Below are 17,961 nucleotides of genomic sequence, written 5' to 3'. Positions count from 1 at the left end.
CTGGGTATTTCTGCCCTTGGGCTGCTGTAGAAATTCTGACTCCAAGCGCATTTGCTATGTGTCCCCTGGCGAAAGCAGAGCACAGAACTTCTACTAAGAACAGATTTTACACGGAATTTCTGGCGGTCACTTCAATGCACCCTCATTCTCTCCTGTACTGGGATCTTCAAGGTAACTAACTCACACACTGGGCACGAGGTCCTGTGTTGGGGAAGGCTGCTTTCTGGCTCTGGTTCTCTTTTTTTCTGCACCAGGCTGTGTGTTTAAAAACTGAAGGTTATAAAAGCCATTCGTGGGCAGCTCAGAGTTAACAAAGAAACGTGTTCTATGCCATGATCCAGGCCAAAAAGCACGACACAAAAAATTGGGAGTTTGACTAGCATCGGGTCCCTCCACACCAGCACCTTGATTTGTTTCCTGGGAGCTGGGATCGGTTCTTGATTTGGAAAGAGACTCCTCCTCCCCCCACCCTCTCCCTTCCCTGGGCATCAGTGAATCAAGACAACATATAGATTCTATGCTGCATCCTGCGGGGTGAAGTTCACCAAGTTTTATATTCTGCTTTCATCACGCTTACAGAGGAACAGCCCTCTAACCTTCACAGTATGCCCACGCCCACTTTATTTTTTAATGAACCGGAACTTGGACCATGCGAGAGCTCATCTTCATTCTGCAGGATCTATGCGGCATCTGCAAAGCAGTGTGCAAGGGCCCTGGCTGGGTTGGGTAGGAACAGATGAGATTTGCCTGCTGTCCATGAACCTAGAGGCTAATGCAAAGAGAAAGGCCAAGAGCTGCTGCCCAGAACCACCTGATAAACACCTACTTAATGGAAGGAAGTTTGGGAGTCCGCCCTGATGTGGCTGAGTCACCCTCTCCTGTATTCCTCCAGACCTTCCTACAGTCTTCTAAGAGCCCCCATCAAAGACATGGAGACCTGGGAGCATTGTGCACGGCTTTCTCTCCTGGCTTTGCAGACCTCTGTGGTTACGGTCTAACCACAGGGAAAGCAGGGGGTGCGTTTCCAGCCGTGAGCCGGGATGCAGACTTTCCACAGGGCCTGACTGAGGAGAACGTGCATTTGCTGCCTGGCCTTGACGGGTGACGTCGAAATGTCACTCAGTTGTGAATGCCAAAGGAGGAGTTGTTCAAGATTCTGAGAAACCCCTGAAGGGCACTGGCTTAAAAGTGAAAGTTAAGGCTGCACGTGCGGGCTCAAGCCTCCAGTGTCTTTGGATAACATCCTAGACGTGCATGATGCTCTGGGGACTGCGTGATGGTGGAGGAGGAGAGACGGGGCTGCACAATGTCCCCCTTGGTGCCCACCATGGCTTTCATATAAACTGCTCCTGACATGCCACAGGGGGTCAAAAACCAGCTTGCAAGTTTCAGTGGGTCAGACCTATGTCTTTTATGTCACTTGAGACCTCAAAGGGCCATGGCTCCCGAAGGCACGTGTTCAGCAAGGAAGGAAGGTGCCTGCAACCCAAGAAACACATGAAGCACCCTAAAATCATGATCATCAAAAACAGAATGTAAAATGACACGCCTACGTGCAAACACTTTTTACGAGTAGGAGAGAGACGGATCTAAATGCTAAGTCAACAAAGGGATCACGAGGGAGGGTGCATTTTGAATCAGGAACATTCGGGAAAAGTGAATAGAAGCCAGCCTGGGAAGAGAAGGGAGAGACATGGACAAAGCAGTAACATGCCCACGTGTGGTTTTCTGGGAGGTCACCAGTCTTGGCCAAATGTGGGGTTAGGTTGCAATGGCACAGCGACTTGATGGGGTAAGCAGTTGGGGGACCCGGAAGAAGTGACCCATTTGGGAAGGAAGGCCAGGAGGAAGAAAGGAAAAGGGAGATTGGGGTCAGCAGCCCGGGGTGGGTTACACAGGGCAGAAAGGAGAGGAGGCAGGGAGGGACAGGAAGCATGGGGGAGGGGACTGGGCACGCGTGGGTGGAGGAAGCCCCCTGTTCCCATGGCTGGGGGGTTACAGAAATGGAACGGCCATGAAGGTCATGGCGGAGCAAACCAGGAGTGCAGGGGAACGGGAACTCGGGTCTCTATTCCCAAGGGCCCCAGGGGCCTCTTCCCAGGGGGGAGTCAGGCATCACCTCTTCTGCCAGCATCAGACACTTCTGAGCCCAGGAACACAGTTGGATCCCAGCCGGTCTGGGAACCGCCCTGCAGCACCTGTTTCCCCAGGGCCAGTGCCAGATTTCCACCTGCACCCCGACGGGCTTTCCGACTCACAAGTGCATCCTTCAAGGTCCATCCCTGCGTCCACCTAAGCGGAGAAGCAACTCTCCTCTCCAAGGTCAAACCCCTGGATAGTTCAGCAAAGAGCTCCGGCGTGTTCAGTCTGATTCAACTTCCTTATAGCGCGTATACAAGCATCTGTATCTCCCTGGACAGTCACAGGAGGGGTCGTCAAAACAGGTATTTTTGCTACAAACTTGAGTCTCAGAAACATACTTTGCTGGGGTGGAGCTAGGGAAGTGTGATCCCCTGCGGGTCACGCACAAATCAAGGCCCCAAGGAAGAGCGTGGCCAGAGCGCGGAGGCGTGTCCCAGCCTTCACTTCCCAGCTACTCCCCGCACCCCCCCCCCCACACCTGGAAAGCTGAATCTTCCGAATCTACTGTATCTTCAGATGCGAATAAAGAAAAAGGAGTTCCAGGATCCACTGTTCTACGTACTAGCAAGCGATTAGCCAGCTGGTCTGACCACTGGGCTGTAACCAACGGATCTGGTCAACGTCGTGACCTTTCGACAAAACCCCAAGCCCAGCTCACAATCCCTGGATTCTGCGACTCAGTGAGACGCATCCATGAGGCAGCTTCAAACAAACAAACCAGCAAAAGCAAGCAAACAAACCGTGGCCCGCCGCTTCCCGGAAAGCTCTTCTTCTTTTAAGGATGGATGGAAATGGATTTTAAATGCTCACAAAACCGTTGTGATCTTCCTATACTTCCCTATGTTCTCCCAAGGATGCATTTATCAGAGGTGAACGGTGGGTTTCTTCAGGGCCAGTCCAGGTCATTCTAGACCCTGAATCTGATCCACAAGTAAATGGCCTGTGAAGTCTCCACCATGACAGAGGGAACGAAGCACTTTAGCTAAACCTTTCCACCGTGTTCCCCAGGAAGAGGGGCGCAAATCCTTCCTCTGAGGTCAGAGAGGAGGGAATGGCCAGCCTCAAGGCTCTGTGGAAGTAACGGGACAGCGTCAGGGTGGGAACAGCTCTGAGAAGCTTCTTCACCCATGCTATTGAGCTCCTGACTGGAAAGAAACGACCCTGCGAACCTTAATGCCCTGGACCAATCCAAATGGAGTCTTATGTAGTCTGGGTGTGGGACAGAGGTCAAAGGGCGACAGCTTGGGTCTAGGAACGCATGACTCCAGAGGCATGAATGACGATGGAAAAACCAGCCCCCTACCCTGACTCGCCATTTCCTCAGCTGGCGGGCTGGCGTGTTATCGGTGCAAGTCCTGGTGAGGGGACCGAGGTCTGAGCCACGCTGCTCCTGATCTGAGATGCCCTCCCCCTCCTTCCCCACCTGGCAACATCTAATCCTCCTGTGGCGGGTGGCCCTTCCTCTGGAGAGCGTCCTTCCCGCTCTCATGGAAGGTACGTTTGCAAGCGCTGCTGGTCCTACAGCCTCTGCCATCAAAGTTGATGCCTCAACTTCTTCAGGTTAGAGTCTCAGGGGCTTGTCTGCTCTATGCTGCCAGCCCTTGAGGTTCGACACTTATGTGTGAGTCTATCTCTGGCTCTAGGCGGCTCAACCGCGACATCTAGAGCTTCAGGCAAAGCCCGGATGTGTGCCTGTGAGCTGGTTTCCGACGTCCCCTCCGCGGCTGACGCCCAGGAGGCGCTCCGTGGACATCGTGGAATGAACAGGCCAGCCTTCAGCAGACAGGAAGCTTTCTGAAGTCTGGCCCAGAATGTAACACTGCGCTTGTCACTAGTAAGCACTTGGTAATATTTATTCTTTCACACATGACATGAAAATCAATTACCTAGAGCAATCAGGAAAGACATAAAGAGTCCGATGTAAATATCACCTATGACATGCCTCTGCTCTGAACCGCTGGCTCTCGTGACATGCCGAGAGTCCATCACTAACACCATGGGGACGCCTCGTGCTTCGTGTGTTCCCCCGAGGACGCGCATGCTTTTGTCACCTGGCGCGCGGGCGGGTGCTTTTCCGCCGGGCTTCCAGGGTGCCAACTTTGCCCATCTGCCTTTCAGAGCAGCTAGTTAAGGGGCCGATGTGCTTTTAATTCTGCGGTCAGGGACCTGAAGTGTGATCTCTGAGTGAAACGGTCTGATGGAATCTGGGCTCCAGATTCACAGGGGCAGAACAAGACTGCTCAGGACTCCCTTCAGACCCAGGATCCGCGCCCTCTGACTCTGGTGACTTAGGTCACGGATCTCACGGGACATCCCAGGATGTCTCTGCAGGGACAGATCACACAGGGGTGTTTTTCGTACCTGGCCTAGTTGTAATTCTTTGCGTGGCCTCAGGATATACTGAAGTATTTGGGAAAATAAAAGCTGCACCCCCTGCAGACAAAAGGAAAGACAAAACATGTGAAGGTCTCTTGTTGTGGTTGTTGATCTCCTGCAACCAAATCAACTCTGCCCTGTGACACCAAAGGGAGGGGACCCCCTGGAGCCGGCCATCTGGGACTCCCAGGGGGTGGGGGGGGGAAGGGATAAGCGAACGGGGGCAGAAACTGATTCCGACTACGGAAATAGATGTCGGGCTATACTGCGTCCCATTTGCCAGAAAGTGTCCCGTGTTTTGATGGTATGGCTTCTTGCTGAAGCGCATCTGTGTGTCCCCCATCACCCCCAACCATCTCACTTTATAAAAAAAAAAAAATTCTATGGTGCGTATTTTCAATTATAAGTTGCATAAAAATCCAGAGAAACGTTTTACGGAGCCCTTGGAAAACAGTCCCAAAGAATTACAAATATTTTTTTTTTGCCAAAGAATGTATGGATCTTATTAAAAATAAATCCACATTTCTCTTCAAATGCGTGTGTCCCCTTCTCTGTCTCAATCCACTGCCCGTGTTGTGAGCAGGAAAAAAAAAATCCCCTTCTGCAGTTCAGTCCATTTGGAATCGGTCCTCCCGTTCTTCGATTGCTTCTACGTTTAACAGTAACACTAGTAACGAAAGCAGAGCGTTCTCGAAACTCTCACTCACTGTTATAAATTTTCTAAACAACTGTGAAATGATCAGAAAATGTGTCGCTCAAGGGGGTTCTGAAGAGGGGGAAATCACTCGGCCTAAGTTATTTGTTATTTTCTGGCCACAAGGTCATTAATAGGCTGACGTGTGTAACCTACAGTGAAAAAGCATACGACTGACTCCAAGCTTTTTTTTTTTTTTTTTTTTCACTTTCAGTGAAAAGCACAATGTCCTGAATCTGGAGGACCAAGATAAAGGAGCCATCTATCTCACTGTAACACCCAAACCGGACTCGCTCACGTTACACATTTTGGGAACACGGCTGTACTTCCGTGTGAGGCTGGCCATGAATCGGCTTCTTTGCCGACGATGGGGTTACCCAAGCCTTGATGGTTTCCGCCCCGGCCTGAGTGGTGGCAGAAGGGCCCTGCCGGCTGACACAGTGGGGTGAGCAGCCTGTGGCCAGGCTTCGGTAGCTGTCTCTATCAGGAGGGAGACGGCGGATGCCAGCCGCGGACACATTCATCCGCAGAAAGCCAGCCTCGACCATGAGGGGGATGGGGAAGGTTAGCTGGGATGAAGCATCCTGTTCAACTCGACTAGCCTCAGGCCATAAATAAATAGATAAAATGCAGAATCTGTGGTTAGAGACGGGATAGCAGGGATTGGGTTAGTAACTGATTTCATATCCTCCAAAATGACAACGCAGTCTCCCTTTCAGCCCCAAGCTCCCGAAAAGTGACGAACGAGCTTTCTTTCCTCCTGCCCTTTGCAAACGTCCAGAGTCTGTGCAAGAAGATCAAAGTCAGGATGAGTCAAGTGGCCTAAGACTTTTCCTAAAAGGAAAAAATAAAACTCCTGCTTGTCCTAGTACACGTTCCTTTGCGAACAAAAAAGAAATAAAAAGAACCCCAAGGGCCCCCTTTATATCGAACATGCTTTTAGTTTCTACAGTCAGCACAGCGGCAGATTGTAATCCAGCAAAAGAGAGGTAAGGCAACGGCTAAGGGCTAATTCTGCGCCTCTCCTGGTCGAAAGAAGTCCTTTGATGGTCCAAGGGGGTGGGGAGTGTTCAGAAACCAAAATGGGCGCCCCCTGCCGGCCGGCTCTGGTACTTCAGCAAGAGCCTCCTGCATATCAAGAACCCCTCGAGCATCCCCTCTGCTCTGCCTTCCTGATGCCCTGACCGGCCCGCCATCCACCTTGAAAGCGTGCAATCTGTGGACAAGGCTTTGCGCGTGTCCTGTGGGGAAGGGGCAGGCCCAGCATTACCTGTGTTTCTAGCATGCATTAACCGTGGAGAGTTTTGTAAGGCTTTATCAACATCATCTGAAGTCAAATGTGGAAGAGGAGCTAGAAAACAAAACAAAAGTGACATCAAAATGAAAAAAGAGAGAGAGAGAGAGAGAGAGAGAGAGAGAATTACCCTCCTTAAAAAAAAAAAAAAAAAAAAAGAAGAAGAAGAAGAAAGAAAGAAAGAAGAAGAACACCTCCCCACCCCCACCCTACTTTCCTGAGCGGCTCGGAAATCTCTCCATGGCCCTGCGGCTGGTTAGCGTGTTAAAACCTAGGTGGGCCCATATTTAATTCGGGGAACAAGTGATCGGGATGCCAGGCAAAGCATTTACACCGGAGTCCACACCCAGCCCCCTGCTGTGCTATTTCCCTCTCCTGCCAACCATGCTTGATGTCTGAAAAATTAAACCATACAGCAAACCGGGTGAATTCGTGCCTCCAATCGCCAATATGCCATTCCCACTGTGTCAGGTGAAGCCACATGTCATGATACGAACTGGAAACTTCTCTCACTCTGTGCTCAGGTGGGACCGGGAGGGGGCTTGGTTTAGCTTTAGGGAGGATGAGCCCCGTAATTCCCATCGGGGGCCTTTCCGTCTGTTTCCGTTTTAGTGTGGGACACCACGGGGACTCAATAATGTGTGACCAGAGGAAGCTCTGCTCCCCTCTGCCACGTGATCCTCTTGGTGGAGGTGACCCAGGGAGAGGCAGTTGAAGCCTCGTGTGACCCCTCAGGCTTCTGGGAAAAGCGCTTGACCGCTTGTCACATGTGTACCTAGATCGTGGCCTCGTAAGCGTTTGGTTCTCCCAGATCCTAAGTGAGAACTGGGTTAGGGCGGGAAGAAGCTGTCACAGACTGGACTGGACCCCCTCAGCTCGGGTTGGCAAGAACCCGCACCCCAGTGATCTCCGTCCCGACCCTCTTACTCTCTCTGAGGTAGTGCAGGTGGGAGAGAAGGATGTCAGCGTTGTAGCTCGGGGTGAGCCTCTGGAAGTCGTCCTTGGTCATCTTGCACAGCTCCTTCCCGTCGATGTTCTGGAACAGCAAGATGTCGACGTCCGGAAGGCCATACTCTTTCACTGCCCACTCCAGCCACTGCCGGACGTGGTCCGTACTCCACAGTGTAGGATCTGAAAGGGGTTGGGACAGAAGCAATCAGCTAATCGCCTCCCGAAGACGCATTTCCAGGGCAGAACCACATCCCAGGCAGGGCCCCCGCCAGCCACGGCTTCCCGGAGGGGCTCCTTCCCCACTGTTCTAGAAGACAGGCTTCCAAACAGGCGCGGTGCCCTGTCAAAAGCAAGTGTCTTGGGGGAAAGACAAAAAAGAAAACAAAAAACAAAAAACAAAAAAAAAGCCATCTGAGTCACGCCCAGAAATCGCTGCCTTTAAAGTGAGTTGTTCTGGAACACCACTGGCCCCTCGTGGCTCAGATCATCTGAAGTTTCACGTAGGCACCAGGCTTTTTTATTATTCATTTTTGTCACTTAGTTTCATTTTTATTTATTTATTTACAAATGAAAAAATCATGGAAATTTTCTTTCCTTAGGGAACTGTTGGCATCGAGAGCTCAGAACACAAATCAGGAAGACGCTCATCACCGTCCGTCACGCAAAAAAAGCATTCATACAAAATACTGAAAAATACTGACCGCAAAACTGGAAGTCAAGCGTAGGTGAACGAAAACCCTAGTGCCTCCCATGGGCTGGTGTTTCTTTTTTTTTATTATTGTTTTTCTTAATGTTTATTTTTGAGAGACAGGGAGAGAGAGAGAGCGCGAGCAAAACAGGGGTGGAGCAAAGAGAGACAGAGAGACAGAATCTGAAGCAGGCTCCAGGCTCTGAGCTGTCAGCACAGAGCCCGACATAGGGGACTCAAACTCACGACCTGAGCCTAAGTCGGTGCTTAACCAAAATGAGCCACCGGGCACCCCATACCATATGAGCTGGTATTTCATTAAAAAAAATTTTTTTAAGTTTATTTATTTTTGAGAGAGAGAGAGAGAGACAGAGCATGAGCAGGGGAGAGGTAGAGAGAGAATGAGAGGGAGACACAGAATCTGAAGCGGGCTCCGGATCTGAGCTGTTAGCACAGTGCTCGACGCAGGGCTTGAAGTCACAGACTGTGAAATCATGACCCGAGCCGAAGTCGGACGCTTAACCAACTGGGCCCCCCAGGCGCCCCTGGGTTGGTATTTCCAAGAGAGAGCGGTTGGTTTCCTGCTTTTCCTGCAGAGAGTTTGATTTGCACCTATCAGGCACCTGCAGGAGTAGGGGACTGGCTGGGGGACCTTCTCACCGCACAGCTATGGCACACAAACACCCCACCTCAGGCAGGCAGTGTCATCCCACTCCACTGCCACATATGGGAGGGGACCTGGGTAGAGTCCCAGAGGACACAGCCAGTGGGACAGCCACTGTATTATCCCCAGTGGAAATACAGCCAGGAACACGCCACACAAACAGCCTGGGCAGAGGGATATTTAGGGCACCCAAATACCGGCAGGTAGGAGGGGCACCCGAGTGGCTCAGTCAGTGAAGCGTCTGACTGCTCCTTGGGTCATGATCTTGCAGTTTGTGAGTTCGAGCCCCACATCGGGCTCTGCACTGGCGGATTTTCTCTTCCTCTCCCTCTCTCTGCCCCTTCCCACTTGCATGCAAACTTTCTCTCTCTCTCTCTCTCTCTCTCTCAAAATAAATAAACTTAAGAAAAAAATACTTGCACATGGGAGACACCCAGGCAGGGAGCAGGAGCCCAGAGTTCGAATCCCAGGGTCCTTCAACTCGCTGCAACCCCCAGAGACTGTATCCCCTTCCCACATCTGTTTTTACATGTAAAACGAGAGCCTTGACCTTGGTTCTGTGGACAGGCCCTTAGAAGTCAGGCGTGTTGCGATGCTCTGGTCATAATGAGTGAGAATCTGGTGTAGGGACAAGTCATCCTTTGGAATCACTTCGTAGCTAATAGCTTTAGAACTTTGTTTGGTCTTACTAACGTTTCAGGCTACTCAAGAGTCGGGCATGGTGTGTGCCCTTGGAAGAGGTTTTAAGTTTACGGAAGTAAACAGCAGTAACAGTGAGAGGCTTCCAGACAATCCTATCATCAGAGCCTCCTCCCTCTCGCCCGCTTCCTCTCTGCTTTCCATTTTTCGTCTCTCCCTCCTTCTGTCTCCCCCACCCTCCTCCCATCCACACCCTAATATTTCATTTCTTTTCTTATTCACTTAATTTAAAAAAAAATTTTTTAAATCTTTATTTTTGAGAGAGAGAGAGAGAGCGCATGAGCAGGGGAGCGGCAGAGAGAGGGAGAGAGAAAGAGAGGGAGACACAGAATCAGAAGCAGGCTCCAGGCTCTGAGCTGTCAACACAGAGCCCGATGCAGGGCTTGAACTCACAGACCACCAGATCATGACCTGAGATGAAGTCGGACACTTAACCCACTGAGCCACCCAGGCGCCCCAAGCTTATTCACTTATTTTGAGACAGAGAGAGAGAGACAGAGAGAGAGCGAGCATGAGCAGGAGAGGGGCAGAGAGAGAGGGAGGGAGAGAATCCCAAGCAGGCTCCAGGCTCCAATTCTGGGCTTGAACTCACAAACCATGAGATCATGACCTGAGCAGAAACCAAGAGCCGAACGCCCAACAGGTGGCCCTCGTATCTTTTTTTAATTGAAAGAAATGACTTCAAATCCAATGGAATCCACCTCCTAGCTTCCCCCGCCTCAACACCCATGAAGCAACCACCATTCTGAGCTTGGTGCCCATCATCCCTACGTATATTTGAATACTTTCACCCTATCAGGCTCTGAGCCGTCAGCACAGAGCCCCACACGGGGCTCGAACCCACGGACTGTGAGATCATGACCCGAGCCGAGGTCGGACGCTCAACCCACCGAGCCACCCAGGCCTCCGGTGCTGTTTGTGCTTTTAAACTTCACATGAACGGAATCTGATTTGCTCTGGGTACCCACCAGTGTATTTTCGAGATGTGTCCAAGTTAACCCACGTGGGAGTATTCAATCGTGTCAACTAAGCAGCTCTCGGGCCCCCTCACAGGCGTGGACACAATTCACTTCTCCGCGAACACCCGAGCGTCCGTGCCCACCCCGCACATGTGAAGGAATCGGCACTGGTCCACAGCCCTGGCTCTACGTTGGAATCACACGGAGATGGGGGCCCGAGCCTGGTCTCTCGCCCACGGAGATTCTCACTTCATCCTGCTGGAGGGCAGCCTGGGCATCGGAACTGTTAAAAGCTCCCCAGGTAATTCTTAAGCGCAGCCGAGGTTCAGACCATCACCCCCAGGGGCCTCGCTGCTCCAAGTGTGGAGCAGAGTCTCGGGCGCCCCTCCCCACCTACATTTCCACCAGTTCTCGAGATGATCCGCGTGCAGGTGAAGCGTGGGAAGGGCCGGCCTGAAGGGGGCACCTAGATGTGGAATTGCTGGGTCGTGGGGCATGCACACGCTCAGTTTTTCCGGCTGCTACCGGACCTCAACCAGTTTTGTAACACTCACGCTCTCAACCAGCAATCAGCGCACAGAATCTGAACACCAAGGAGAGCTCTGTGTCAACGAGAGCATCACCTACAAAACCTGAGATGACAGGAAGGTGTGTACCTTCCTCTGTAACCCAAACACACGGGAACGCTCCGGTCGTCTGCGAACACTGAGTGTGTACACAGAAGGGTAACTTTGTCCACCAGGAAAGTTCAGATGGCTCGTCGCCACCCGGTCAGGGTTTTACCTTCAGGGATAAAAATGGTCAAAACCCCAGACTGCTTTTAGAGAAGGTCTTCCTTCTTCTTCTTTTTTTTTTTTTCCTCATGGCCCTGTCATAATTCCTCGTTATGCAGAGCTGGATCGTATTTAATGATCCACAACTCAAGCCCTCATCCCCCTCGGTTCTGTGCAGAGGACAGTCGCAGACACTCCCACAGAAGGTCCTGCCGTCTGCTGTCCCACCCTTTGTGTTTTTATTTTGTTATGTTCTCCTTTTAACAACCCAGAAGGACTATTTTGGTGGTGGTGGGGGGGGGGAGTAGCTACTTCCTAGAAATCAGTTCATTCTGGGAATGCATTTTCTTCTCTTAATGGTATAACCAGATATTTAAAAAATGATATATAAGTATCTTCCTGCAAGTCCCTGGGTTCATGTTAAAATAGTGAAATGACACCTTAGGAAGACAGCCAAAAAAGAGAAGTCTCGCTTCTCTGTGGTCCCTTGGTGTCCTGTTAATTGGTTTCCCTCGCTAAGCCCAGCTTATTCAACTTTCCTTTCAGGGACTCACGGGCGAGACCCCAGAGACCAATTCTTTGACCTGTATTGTTCTTATTTCCAACGTTCTCACTTTTGGTTGGTGAAACGGCTGTTTTCTCCTACCGCTGACGTGACTATAAATTGCTACCACCTTTGCAATGAACAATTCGGCGATACGTCTGAGATGTCCTTAAAAAACTGTGTGCACCGTCTCTGAACTAAAAAATTCCACTTCTAGAAATTTATCATAAGGAAATAATAGAGGATGTGCGCAATGATTTATTTTCAAGGATGTTCTTTGTAGTGTTGTTTATAATAGCATAACATTGGAAACACCCTAAATGTCCGACCGAAAGAAAACGAGTTAAGTTGCAGTACATTTAGGGGTGTTTCTGTGATGCTTGAAAACTAAAATGATACCGCAGAATATATCGATATGAAAACGTGCTCAAAGTGAATTAAACTGAAAAGTCTGAAAACATGATTGAAGCACAATTATACTTTGTGAAGAAATGTAAATACATCCATGGAAAGAATTTGGGAGAGCCATGCAGAAGGATGTCAACTGCCATCTCTGGAGAACAAGTGATGGGGATTTTTAGATTTTTTTTCTCTTTCACCAAACTGCATTTTCTCTTATTTCTCCAATAAACATGTAGTACTCAGGTTAAAAAGGTGCTTATAAAAACGTTTTCTGCTCTGTTTCAAAATCAAAACAAGATCTTACAAAGGATTTACATATATGCATATTTGTTAAGGTGTTTTTATAAAACTTTCAACGGTGTAAGATTTTAATCTCACTTTCTTCTACAGTTGATTAGTGGGTATCTTTTTCATTTGAAAAGAATAAAGATATCCAAAGTTGCGTTACTCCTGTATCTTTTTGAGAATGGAGCTCCACGTCCCTGTCCTATACGTTTATAAGCGAAGAACGTGAAAAACCAAATATGGTCATCTGATAGAATAAATGAGGATGTTCCTTTCTGACCTATCCTTGGGGCGCCATTATTCCAGACCTACTCTGGAGGTGTCATAACAGAGAACCCTTTTCAAGGGACAAGGCCAATCTCCTCAACACGAAGCACAGGACACTTAGTTCGCTGGGTCCCGATGTCTTCATAGGTGTTATTCTCAACCATTCCCCATTCTGTCTTCCTACAGCCACACACGCCCCATGCCTGTGCCCAAACACCACCCACTGCCTGCAGGACCAGCCCCTTCTTGTCCCCTTACCTACACTCACCACCTGCTTTGGCCATCTGTCCTCAATGCTCTTGAGGGGTAAGCGCTTGTCACGACCCTCTGGGTAGGGAGGTGATGTCAAGACTGCAAGCCCACTCCCTGCACCAATGACAGCGCCCCAGTGAGCCCCACCCACCCCAGCTACCCCGGCCCAGCATGGGTGCTACAGCAGTAGGTCGCGTTTTGGAGAGTTCAAGTTAATGTGTTGGGTCCCAGCTCACCCTTCGATGCCATAGAGAGCCCAGTAGCGTCTCTTGGGTATCCTCCATGGTTCATGGTATGTCAGCAAAGTTTTCTTCTTCTGTCCCACCCTGCCGTCACTGAAGGAGGCTCACGAGGTCCCACGAGATTCAAGAGACCTTACCTCCTTCTCCGATTCCCCACTATGCATGTGAAGGAGAAAGGGGAGGGGGCCAGAGAATGAACCCCAGCCAAGGTATCGCCTTTGCCCGTGTTTAGGTGTGCCATCTCACACCTTCCACCTCCAGAGAGCAGCCAGGCTCAGAACCCATCACCTAACCTCATGATGAAGCCTGCTTTTCCTCTTCCATAAAACAACACGCAGAATCCAAGGACCTAAGGCATGACTCCCATAGGACAAGGACTAAGATTAAGTAAACTCACGTAAGAGTTACTGAGCATTTGCTACACACGATTATGGATTCAGAGGCGGCCAGGAGAAAGAGACGCCAAGGAAAAACATAAACTTTTCACCAGAAGGGCTTGGCTTGAGCCTGGGTTAATGAAAAGGATTTGACAGAATTAAGGTGACAGAGCAGAGAAGCCCTTTAGTTTAGGGGAGCAGCATAAGCCCGGCTTCATAGCTGCAGAGGCATGAAACACCAGAGGTGTTGAGAGAGAAGGAAGAAACCAGGGGTGGCTACAGCAGAGGGTTTCAGAGGGCTCACACAAATGGAGGAGGATGGAGGGTCCGATCAAAGAGAGCCTTAAACGTCTTGCTAAGAAGGCTGGACTTGATGGTCCAGGAATTTCCGAGCCACTGAAAACATCTGAGGCATCAAATCATAATCACATCGAGTACCCCAAACTTGGTGGTCAAATAAAAGGCTCTTGGGGGGTTCCGATTCAACCATCTACTAGATGTAAACGTTAACCTCTCTGGAAATCATTTCCTTCTTCTGTGGGTAATTAAGTGAAATGTCAGGGGAATAGAAAAGTAAAGGAGATAATGAATGTGAAAGCACTCTGCCAACAGTAACATACTGCGGAGAAAGAATGCATCCACACGCTGGATTTCGCATCGTAAACTCTGCGGAGATGAAATAAACAATCTATTATCGCAGGAGCAGCCTCTTCCTTTAAACGCAGAGGTCTGATTTATCGCTTTATTTTGAGAAGCTTTTGGAGGTGCTTTCTGTCAGATGAATTATGAACCACTGAAGATAAGTTGTTTGGTTTTCAGCCTCCAGTCCAATTGTTTTGAAAACATCTGTGTCACCAGCCCACATCTCACGGACATCAAAATGGTAAGCCCCCATAGTCCAAGGGAGGTCAGGAGTTGCACCCTTTAAATTACTGCTGGGGGCGGGGGGAGTGGCGAGCAGTGCGTGGGTGGAGGGCTGAACTTATTTTTACATTTCCCTGAAACTGTTTTCTGACCTAGTAGAGTTCCACGGCTGCCAGGAAAATATTAAGTAGATATTTAAATCAGTTTGTGAAACAGAATACCTCATGCAGGCAAACATCCTGTTTCAGACCCCCCACCCCCTGCCAGAGGAATGAATAAAAGTAAGGTTAAGCAAGAGTCAAACTGGTGAAAATATAAGCCCCGAGTGACATTTTTCTTGAACAATACCAGCGTAAGATGTTGGCTTTCAGATTAAAAAAATAAATAAATAAATAAAGGACCAAAACCATAAAATGTATCTCCAAGCCATATCACAACCCTATGAAATCTTTGTTTATAAAACCCAGCCCTGGGCAAGTCTGCCAGTCTGCTGTCCGAGACACTCAGAAGCCTGCAAAAATAAGACTTAACATTTTGTCTCCTTGTAGGGGGAGGCTTTACATTTACAAAGCAGGCTCAATAGAACTGGCCTCCCTTCGGGCTTCACTGTATCACAGGTTGAAATTTGAACACAAAAAGCCTACACCCGAGGCTGTTTCTGAACCTTTTAATTTCCTAATTCATAGATGAGGTTCAGTCACCATTTTGATAGCCATTGATTTCTAATTTTTTGTTTTAAATTAGTGAATTAGCCAGCGAATGATATCTATATGACACCAATTTCCTTTTATTCTTTTATTCCAGTTGTTCTTTTTTGGTGGCCTATAGTGTATGGTCAATTTCTACAAATATCCCTGGAGAGTTTACAAAGAATGTATATTCTCTAATTGTTACATGTAGGTTTCTATAAATAACCATTGGGTCAAAATTGGTAACATAAACCTAATTTTTATGTCATTGATCGATCAACTGCTGCAAAAGGCAAATTAAAATCTCTCACCAAAAGTGGATCTTTTTCTCCTTACAGTTCTTTATGTATTTGGAGCCTATGTTATTATGTACATACAAGTTCATCACTGTTATATGGTTTTCATAAATGTAACCTTTTTTGATTATGTATTAACCCTCAATTATCTCCAATAATGCTTTCTGCTTTCTATTTCCACTTTTGTCATGTGTGTTTTGCTTAGAATTTGACTAGTACATTTTGTTCCATCTGTTTGCTGTCACTCTTTCTTTGTGTTAGATGTTTTTATAAAGAGCACTTAACTGACTTTGGAGTATTTTTTATTTATTTTTTATTTTAATTTTTTAAATATAATTTATTGTCAAATTGGCTATCATCCTTTCTCTTTTGGTTTGGCTGCTTAAGATTCTAGTTTTATTTCTTTACTTGTGAATCTTTAAACAAAATCTAAATTTAATCACCAAATATATCCTTTTCCCAAAGAAAGCAAGGAATTTAGAAGTCTCGAACTCTCATCATCCATCCTTAATCTTATATGATGATGTTGTCCAATGTTTTCATTCTACCCTGTTGTTGTACTGCCTGCTTAGAAGGCTGTTATCATTTTACAGCCATTTCTCTTTTCTTATATTAACCAATTTCATTGCTCCCATTTTCTTCTTATCTCACTCTTTCATCCAGGATCCATTTTCTTTGTTTATTAAATCTTTTGTTATTTCCTGAAGTGAGGGTCAGTTAGCAACATACTCTGACCCTTTGAAAGTATCTTTATTTCTCCCTCAATTTACATAATGAATCAGAATGCACTCTTAATGTAGTTTTCAACATATTCCTCTTAAGCTTATTTTAAAGTCATGATTTTAAAGGACCTGTTGGCTTCACCAAACTACTAAGCGAGTTTATGGCAGAAAAAAAGAAAAAGTGAAGAGCCCAGAAGATAGTTACTTTTATCTCTTCAAATATTTCATATCTTCTGTTCTTTTTATTCCCTCCTTTCTGGAATGTCTATTAGATCTGCACAGCACATTCTCATGAGCCCCTTCCCTGCCCTTGACCTTCTCTCCTATGTCCCCGCTCTTCATCACTGTGATGGGCTCTGAAAACAACTGCAAGTCTGCTTTCGTTAATTCACTCTTTGGCTTTTTCAGATCAGCTGTTTAACCCTTCTAATGAGTTTCTGATACCTTCGAATCCTTTTTTTGTGTTTCTAGGAGTCTTCCTGCTTCTTTAAAATCATCTGTTCTTTTCCATAACGTCTTGCTCCTCTCTTTTGGGTTCCTTCTTTTGTGTATTTAACCACTTTAAAATATATTTACTTTATATTCTCAATCCCATACTTCAATTATCTAACGTCCTTGAGGGTCCTTGGTCTCTGCTGAGTATTGGTCTAGGTAGATTGTTTCTTCCTCTTTTTGTAATTTGGAGTTACAGAGTCATCTTCAACGCATGTTCTTCTGCAGGAATTCTGTAAAGTTTGGACTGAAGACATGTCTGTCGAGGAAGAGTTCACAGGTACTTCCGCCAGGTGTCTGAGGTTATCATTAGTCCATGACCACTTTTGATTGCTTAATTCCTCAGCCTGGGGTTGCTGGAAAACACAGTTCGGTGTGTGTGTGCATAGGGAGAGAAGGGATCCAACTCTCTGCTTTGTGCAGCCCAAGACCTCATCTTCTGGCCCTTTAAAACCCAAATCTCTGTGGTGTAGACATTGGTATCCCACCCCCACCCATGCCACTTGTGACAGGCTGGTGACAACGGGAGGGTGGAGTACTCTGTTCTCCGCTCCCTCTTTGTTTTTAGTCCCTCAGGAACTCACGCACTTTCTTCCCAGTTCAGCTATGCGTATCAAAGGGTATCTGATTCCAATCTGCATTTCCAGGTGCTGGGCCAGAGGAACATCTTTAGCTCCTCTTAAGCTCAATATTTTACCAGGACCACCAGTCCTCTCGGCCTATTTTTTACCGATTTACTTTAAACGTTTCCATTTCCAATGCACCCATCACCCTAGCTCATGCTATGATCTATTCCATTCATGTTTTACGTAACCAATTGTCAAAAAATTGATTGTACATATTAATCATGTAACACCCTACAATTCAAACACTGTAAGAAAATGTGCCTATCCTTAGCCTGCTTGAGAAGACATAATTTCCTTATGTCTTTTATTCAAAAACACATGATTAAATCAGTTTTGCTGGCCTCTAAACATATCTTTGGCATTCTGACGCACCAAAATATCTCACTGCGTGGAGTCATTCTCAACTCTTCTGGAGTGGTTTATCATGGTTTATCTAGTTTTTGGGATTTTGTTTTACTTCATTTCTTCCCTTGTTGCCTCTCCTTGGTCATTCCATGATTACACAGCTTATGCTCATCGTGTTTTAGAAACGCAATGACCTATTCCACTTAAAAGTTTCTTCCTGCTTGGGTTTTCTTTCTTTGCCCATCTTTTAGATGTTGGTGTCCCCAGAGTTTTGTCTCTGGTTCTCACTCCCTATGGGCACTCCCCTGGACTTCCTAT

General features: G+C 47.6%; 1 protein-coding gene across 9 annotated transcripts in view; it reads right to left on the bottom strand.

The window, feature by feature from the left end:
* The window catches only part of ERG (ETS transcription factor ERG), a 264,354-nt gene that overhangs the window by 14,447 nt on the left and 231,946 nt on the right, over positions 1-17,961 (bottom strand). For 5 of the 9 annotated variants that reach the window (XM_019420350.2, XM_019420352.2, XM_019420349.2 and 2 more), the window contains 3 exons: positions 7,434-7,637; positions 6,483-6,563; positions 4,504-4,575 (listed from right to left, as the gene is read on the bottom strand). The exons of 1 other annotated variant lie outside the window; for it this stretch is intronic. In XM_019420350.2, coding sequence (XP_019275895.1) covers positions 4,504-4,575; positions 6,483-6,563; positions 7,434-7,637 — 357 coding nt within the window. The remainder of the gene's footprint in view (positions 1-4,503; positions 4,576-6,482; positions 6,564-7,433; positions 7,638-17,961) is intronic. 3 more of the 9 variants (XM_019420345.2, XM_019420347.2, XM_019420354.2) reach the window with 3 other exon arrangements.

This window comes from Panthera pardus, unplaced genomic scaffold, assembly GCF_024362965.1.
Source record: "Panthera pardus isolate Hobbes unplaced genomic scaffold, ASM2436296v1 HiC_scaffold_16, whole genome shotgun sequence".
In the NCBI taxonomy this organism is placed as follows: Eukaryota; Metazoa; Chordata; class Mammalia; order Carnivora; family Felidae; genus Panthera; species Panthera pardus.
Note: the sequence above shows the minus strand (reverse complement) of the source record. Positions and strands in the feature narration are given on the sequence as shown.